Genomic DNA, 7,909 nt, shown 5'->3' with positions numbered 1-7,909 from the left:
CCAGCCGGTGTCCGGGCGGCTGTGTGAGGGCAGAGCGAAGCCACTCCACGATCGCTCGGCACCAGACGGCAGCGGCATGGCGCTCCGGGGAGCCTGCCTCCTCCTCTGCCTCCTCCTCTGCCTCCTCTCTCTCGCCCAGGTCTCCGGCCAAGTCCGGCAGAAACCGGCGGCTTCCAAGAAAGGTAAGGGGCAGTGGCACCTTCCCTGCGAGGAAACCTTGCAGGGGCTTGGGGGGTCGCAATTAGCCCACTTGTTTGGGCATTTAACAGTGCTTTAATGAAACTTCTCTAAAAAGCATCTAAAAATGTAATAAAGTGTCTTTTTCTCACCCCCACCCCACCTCCCCCCACCCCACCGTGGGGATGATTGTGTAGCTTTTCTGTAAAATACTGAGGATATTGAAATGGCTTGGGTGGGTTCCTGCCTTAATAAATTTGTTGGGACAGCTTGGTCTGAATTTCGGAGGGCAACGCATTTTCCATGTTCTCTCTAAGGTTCATACCAAACCTTTCCTGTACTAAAATCCCCCTTTCCATAACTTCCCACCCCTTCTCATTCTTTTTTCAGAAGCAAGTAAGTGGCAGATGACAGGCAACTGATTTGGAGACAAAAGTACGCAGAAAATACCTAATCCATAAAAACACTGGCCTCGGTTGTATGTCACACTGTACATGAGCTCCGACTACTCAGGCTTACCAGAGGGCAATGCATACAAAATTATGTCTATGTTTTATTTTCCCTAGTGGCTTTCTTTTTTTCCTTCTCCTTTTTTGCTGCTGTCCCATCCTTTCTCCTTCTGACTCAAGGCACATTAACTACAGGAGAAGGCAGGTAGGGAAGCAGCATGTGAGCCTGCCTGCCTGATGTGCCTGACTGCATACCCTTGGGCTTAGATAGCTTCTGGCAGGCGCTTTCCTGCTTGGAACAAAGTGGAGAGCAAGGAAGAAGCATCCTTGGAATTCATTTGGCCAGGCTGCTCTCTAGGCTCACCCAGTTGCTGTTTTTGTCAGATAGCATCCTTGAGAAAATTTTTCCCTTTTCTCCCATTAGATCTTTCTATGAATTCACAACATAACTGCTTATTCCACATCTTGTTTCACAGGATGTAGAATAACAGAGAAAACAGTTTGTGACTTATTTCTAGAGCAAAAAATACGCCTTTGGGCTCATATAAGGCACATACATGCATTGCACTCACTGGAGCTATAAAGACATTTCTTAGAGAAAATCTATTTTAGAGATATATCTTAGATACTGAAGAGAGACATTTCTTAGAGAAATCCTCTTTTTCTCTCTGTGTCACTGCAACTGCTGTTTGTAATCAATTGGTGATAAGAAGGTAGGAGAAAAATCACCTTTTTGACAGGAAAAACTTGCTCTGATTTAACATTCGTTGAGGAAGGTGTCCTGAAAATCAAGCCATCTGGAACAGCTGTTGGCAGGTTTTACTCAGAATTTCTTGTCAAAGAAGACATCAAACTTTCTGTGGGGAAAAGTCAAAACCCAGTAACTTGGTATTTTTTTGGCCAGCGGCATCCAGCCCCAGAGTGGATCAGCTGCCCTGCCTTTACTGGAAACTTTCAGCATTTCTTCATTAATATTTTTCATATCTTTACCAATGCCAGGGGGTGGGGAAAGGGAGAAAGCGCTACAAATCTCCCAGGAGGCTCCTCTTCGCCTCCAGCCCCTCCCCACATCCAAGCCTGCCTACCCAGCCACTGCAAGGGCCAGGGCTCAGCTACTCCTGCTCTGAACAAAGGCAGGTTGGCCCCATCTCAGCCTCATCCCAGGCCTCTAGTACCCCCCATCCTGGCTCACCTCCTGCACTTTGCCCAGGAGGGTCAGGCAAGGCTAAGCCAGGGGAGGGTTGGGGTGTTTGGCTGGATTTATTTTTTTTAATCTATGCAGCCAAACCACAAATGCCAGAATAGAAAGCACTGAACTGAGCCAAGCATTTTATCTTTCTTTTTACTTATCTTTTGTTTTCAGTTTGGTTTGGGTTTGGTTGTTTTGGGGTTTGTTGTTGGTGTGGTTTTTTTTCTTTTGTAATTACTGCTTGTATTTGGATCTGCTTCAGAACAAAAATGGTGCTGTTTCAACATGAAAAGCCAAACCACAGTATTTAGAAAATGCTGAGATGGCACATTCACTTTGCCTGCTGTTGGGTTTTTCCCCCTCAAATTGCTCCCCAGTTACGTTTCCAAATGCAGCCGTTCGGCAAACTCTCCCTGTTCCCTGATGCCCTGGGGGGCAGACAGGATTTGCCCTTGTCTGGTAGCTCTGGGGGTCTCACCCAAAAGAATGCCCAGGGGAGGCAGACAATGGCACTCCTGCCTGGGGGGCAATGTCACCCCCTGGCTTAGGGATAACAGGCTGGGCACCCACCAGCCCTGGTGGAGTCTTCCCTTGGTCACAGCCATGGTGGGTTGCTGGAGGCACAAGAGGAAGCAGCTTTGCATAGCTCTCACATTTATTTCTAAGGTAACTGGAGACAAAAATTGGAGTTCAGGTGCTTAAATCAGTGAATAGGGACTAATTTGGGCTCCACTCCTGATGCTGCTCAAAATTTCAGTGTACTCTTGTACTCTGGGTGCTCTTTCCTGAAAATGCCTGTGAACATTTACACTGAGATAAATCCATGCGTGTGTGTTTGGTCTCCTCCTCTGATCCAGGGACAGACTGCAATATGGGATCTGACTGTTCCAGTTGGGACATTCATGGAAATGCCTGGTGTCGGAAGAAATACAGATGGTCAGGGAGATTTGATGACAGAGATTGTAAATCAGAGCAATGCACATTCTTCTGCGGGACAGAAGCCTGTTTGGATGTCCAGGCAAAGCTAAGCAACCCACATATAGATCCAAATTTCATATAGTATTAGTTAAATAATTAAAATTAAATACAGACGGATTTGTTTGTTATTCATCATATAATTAGATCAAGGAAAAGCAGGTGAGAGTTCCCATTTGCAGCCTTAAATACGTTTCTGGCCAGGCTTTCAAACCAACGGACTACTGCAACCCGCATCTCTCTGTGAGTCTCCTTTTCATCTCTCCTCTGCCCACTCTTAATCCTGCTGCTCATGGTTGGCTGCACAAGGACCCACTCCAGCTCCTATGGACAGCATTGGCGTCCCGCATGCTGGCTTCAGTTACAGCAAACGCAAACTGTAAACAGGCCTGATCCTGGGCTTGAGGAGGCGAGCCTCGAGGAAATGACAGCAGAGACAAAACCCTGCAGTAATAATATAGCAAACTCAATGTCTGTTGAGGTAGCTGTGGTACTCCGTAGCTGAAGAGCAAGTTAACCAGTCCTGATCCTCCACGCAATGTCCTAGTGAATGCACTGCTGTAGGAATGTCTTGTGGCCCAGGATTTGGAAACAAGGCTGTCACAAGGGACGGGGCGCTTAGATAGTTATCAAGGAGATGTGTGACCTCTCATGGCAGGGAGCCTCCAGGTGGAAACCCCCCAGCAAACCCAGCTGGAACACCATAAGGAGCTGTCCCAGCAAAACTCATTGACAATGTTCTGCCATGGCCCTTGGATGTTACTTAAACTTTAGAACATTTGTTCTGCTGCAAGAGAGGCTTGCATGGAAAAATAGAACAGGATTAATTAGCCGTTTCCCACAAAGTGTTTTCATCAAAGGCAGACAAATAATAACTAGGCCCTCAGTGTTAAGTGAATCCATTAAAGTTAATTGAGCAATGAGTAAAGCAGCTTTAATGCCCTCCTCCTGATGTGTCTGGCTTTTCATATTCATGGCACCATGTAATCATTGGGCTGGTGATTCTGTTCCGCATCCAAGCTGCTTCCCTACTTGCCTGGTTTGGTGCCTCAGCTCCCCATCTCCTTGACCCCCCAGGAAGCCTGTCCTGCCGCATTTGTGGGCAAACTGTTCCCTTTCCTTTCACCCTATGAGGACCACTAGATGCTTATGACAGGCAAGGTAAAGCAACAGGAGCAGCAAAGGTGGCGTAGTGAATACAAATCCCTCAATATCCAATCTCCCAACACCTTCAAAGAGTGATGGTCCTTTTGCTCCTGTCTAGGAGAAATTCAAATACCAGTTAATAGCTTGTTGAAGCCATTGCAGAGGCAACACACCTAGCAAGATGTAGGCTTTAGTAGCCAGCTGCAACCAACTCCCTGGCCAAAGAAGTGTCTTCTCACAGCAGGAGAGCAGCTCTGGCCAGTCTTGGGGTACCTACTCCGAGGACACTGAAGGTAGAGGTGATGCAGAGGCAGCCTGAACTGGGAAAACTGGGTTGACAGTGGAACCAGGCTGGTGAGCAAATGCTCACTCTGATGTATGTGCAAGGGGACACAGGTGTTGACTTTGTGGATCCCTTTTGTTTATCATTCTCTGAGGGCAAGGAAATCTGGAGTTTTGATGATAGGAACAGGTTTGGTTGCCTCTCCTGGGATGTAACCAATGTTTATGCTCTTTCCTTGACTTCTCCAACAGAGGGTGTGAGCCTCAAAATGATTGAAGACCTGAAGGCCATGATTGACAACATCTCTCAGGAGGTTGCTCTACTGAAGGAGAAGCAAGCGCTCCAGACAGGTACAGGACTTGCTGAACAATTCAAGGCTTTTGCTTTGGGAGAGGAGCTCTTATAAAGCAGATCCAATTTCTCCACACATTTTGACAGGAGATGCCCAAGCACCTCACAGCAACAACATGGGGAGAAAGGCTGGGGGATCAAAGCAGAGCGTGGGCTCACTGCAATTCCTGCGGGCAGGTGAAACTCCTCAGGCAGTTAATGACAGGAGTTGTGCAGTGTGGGGCCCCACTCTTTATGTGCTAGATCTTCCCATTTGTACAGCTACTGATATTTCTATGACACTAGGCCAGATGTTCATTTTCCTTTTTGAGGTGGAGGGATGGGTTATGGATTAGTCTGTGCTTTAACCAGATGTAGCTTACTCTTTTTGTCTGAACCCCAGTGAAATGGTGACCTGGTCTCTTACACATACCACAATACTGCCCAAGGAACCTAACTGGTGGTCAGTTCCACCATGCTTCATTAAACATACACAAATGACAGTCCCAAAATGTCCATCTTCCAGCAATGCTCCACAGTTATTCTGTGCAAACTCCACCAACATCAATAGGAGCAGGATTTGCAGAATAGAGAACAGAAATTAGATGAAAATGCAATTTAAGGAGAATTTTCTCCTTAAAAAAAAAGGAATACAAGCAAAATCAAGGCTTTAGTTCCAAGCTCACATTCATTGAGAAATAATTGGTTTGGATATTAATGTGTGGCTCTGATTAGGTATTGTTTAGCTACAGTACCCTGTACTCCTCAAGGTTTAGAGCTTAAAGACAAACAAAATAATTTGATATTCTTAACACTTAAATCAGAGGCAAGCAGAAACTTCCTCTGAAGACCTCAAGCTATGCAAGCACAACGCTTCTGATCAAAGCTTATTAAAAAACACATTTTTTTCATCTTGCATAATTAAGACGATTTAATTGGCACGCAGGCTTTTCCCAAAACACTCCAACACTTGACAGTGCCCATGACAAAACTCGTTTCCATCAAACTCCTCTGAGAAAGAGTAGCATTGGCTGGGGAAGAGCGAGGCCAGGGACAGGGGCAGGAGGACCATGCTGTGCCTCTGCCCCAGCAGCAGCAAAGCCTGGGAAGGTGGCGGGGACACCCTGAAATTCCATTTTTCCTGATGGTTGGCTGACAGGGAGGGCACGTCCCCATGACTGTGTCCTTCATAGGAGGGCGGGGGCCCCTTGGAATCCCGTGCTGCCAAGGGCTGCTGTGCAGCCTAAGAGAAGAAGTTTTTAGTTTGACTGCTGGATTTGCTGCTGCTGCCTCTTCCTGGGCACCATTTTTAAACCCAATTCCCTTTTTGTCTTTTTGTTCTGTTCCTGTGGTAACTTCTCAGTTTGCCTGAAAGGCACCAAAATTCACCTAAAATGCTTTCTGGCGTTTTCGGACACCAAGACGTACCACGAGGCCAGCGAAAACTGCATCTCACAGGGTGGCACGCTCAGCACCCCCCAGAACGGGGAGGAGAACGATGCTCTCTATGACTACATGCGCAAGAGCATCGGCTCGGAGGCAGAGATCTGGCTGGGCCTCAATGACATGGCAGCAGAGGGCAAGTGGGTCGACATGACAGGCAGCCCCATCCGCTACAAGAACTGGGAGACTGAAATCACCACCCAGCCCGACGGCGGCAAGCTGGAAAACTGCGCAGCTTTGTCGGGGACCGCCATCGGCAAGTGGTTTGACAAGAGGTGCAGAGAACAGCTGCCCTACATCTGTCAGTTCATGATTGTGTAGTGGCAGGGCCTCCCCCATGCCCGCCCACAGCCCATGTCTTCCCCCTCAGCAGCAGGATTATGAAGCTATAGGTGTGTGTACGTGCACGTGCACATGTACGTACGCACACCCGTGCGCACGTGTCCAAGTAGAGTCGCTCTTTGCAAAGAGAGTCGTCACGGCTCAGTGTCAGATTGTAGAGCGTTAGAGCATTTCATTTGGCCATAACCAGCCCTCTTAGCAGCTGCACTGTTCTTTCTAAGGCATGATTCATAGATATATTTTTTTACACAGGGAATTTATTAGGATGGCTCAGTTGTTTTGGCAAAGAACCAGTGCAGCAGTCCAGCCTAGCATACAGCTGCCTCAGCTGCCCAGGGCTGTCACTCTGCAATGTCCTTTCCCATCTTGCTGAGCTTTGTTGGGACACCAGCAGAGCTAATTTCTTCTTTCTTCTCTTGTTTTCCTTCCCCAAAAACCTTGGCAGTGATCTGTGGGAGCTCCTTGTTCCTCGTAGTGCCATGATTCAGCCTGCTGAGGATCAAGGTCCTGTCTCAATGAGTGGAGGGAGTTATTCCTGCTTTGCATTGACAGATACAATTGGGCTTATTTGGCAGAGTACCAGCTGTTCAATGAGTTGTCCAACTAGTTGAGTTATGTGCATGAACAAATTAGCAAGTTACAGACATGTTTGGTCCTTTCCTCATCTACCAGAAGCCAGTTTCACTGACTTCAGTGGGAGAGCAACACCCACTGCCAGATCTTTTAATGAAAAAATCCCATCAGCAGCTTTATTTATGCTGCAGCATCATGGTGGAAGCAGCAATGACTTGCAACATAGTTAGTCAAATATATTATTAAAAACAGAAGATGAACGTATTACGTAAATAACATAAACATAATGCTATTAGGGAATACACTGCTATTTAAAAGCAATGGTGTATTGAAAACAAACTCCAGGACAACTCACTTCAGCAGCTTTAGGAATAGCCTGACCTGTTTTTGTGATGAGAACCCAGATGAAATAGTCCAGTTGCTAGTCCAGACACAGTCCTCGGCAAGCATAAATCTGCTGAGCACTGTGCCAATATAGTCATGCCCAGTTGAAGGTCTGGCCTCAGTAATTTTTTACTGAGACATGAGTAAAAGAATAGAAATAAATTTAAATTAACAGCAATGATGGGAAAGTAGTGCAGATCACCCCGGTAGCTTAATGAAGCTCTGCTGGCTGTTGGCTGAAATGTATCAGAGATTCTTTGCAGTCTAGTGCTTGGTAATAACCCCTCCAGTTTGGCTCACATCCCTTGTGCTTCCAGGTTGGGGGTGTCAAGACATGATGCTGTTGGGGAACCCACAGGATAGGTATTCCAATTTGCTGCTTTGTTTAAAAGCAGCATGATGGTAGGTCTTCCAAGACATCAAGTTTGAGCCAAGCTGGAAACACACATACGCAAATGCAGAGTGCACGCTTCTGAGGCTGTCACTATTGCCAAACTCTCTGCTGTTCAAATGACTATAAAATAAAAATATCTACATAGCTTGCTGAAGGAATGGAGTCGTGTCAGTGTGATTGGAGTGCTTTCTTCTCCTTGTCTTTCTCTTCAGAGCAGCTCCAGG

At 46.8% G+C, this 7,909-nt stretch overlaps 1 protein-coding gene across 1 annotated transcript; it reads left to right on the top strand.

Annotated features, from left to right (window-relative positions):
* CLEC3B (C-type lectin domain family 3 member B) lies at positions 1-7,836 on the top strand. Its single transcript, XM_008931201.3, has 3 exons — positions 1-182; positions 4,471-4,569; positions 5,913-7,836. Exons 1-3 carry the CDS (start codon positions 77-79, stop codon positions 6,311-6,313), a joined length of 606 nt encoding a protein of 201 aa, XP_008929449.1. The 5' UTR covers positions 1-76; the 3' UTR covers positions 6,314-7,836.
* The last annotated feature ends 73 nt before the right edge of the window (positions 7,837-7,909 follow it).

The sequence above is a fragment of the Manacus vitellinus genome, unplaced genomic scaffold (assembly GCF_001715985.3).
Source record: "Manacus vitellinus isolate BGI_N305 unplaced genomic scaffold, ASM171598v3 scaffold_3_pilon, whole genome shotgun sequence".
Lineage (NCBI taxonomy): Eukaryota > Metazoa > Chordata > Aves > Passeriformes > Pipridae > Manacus > Manacus vitellinus.
The sequence above is the reverse complement of the archived record's forward strand: the minus strand, read 5'-3'. Positions and strand labels throughout refer to the sequence as shown.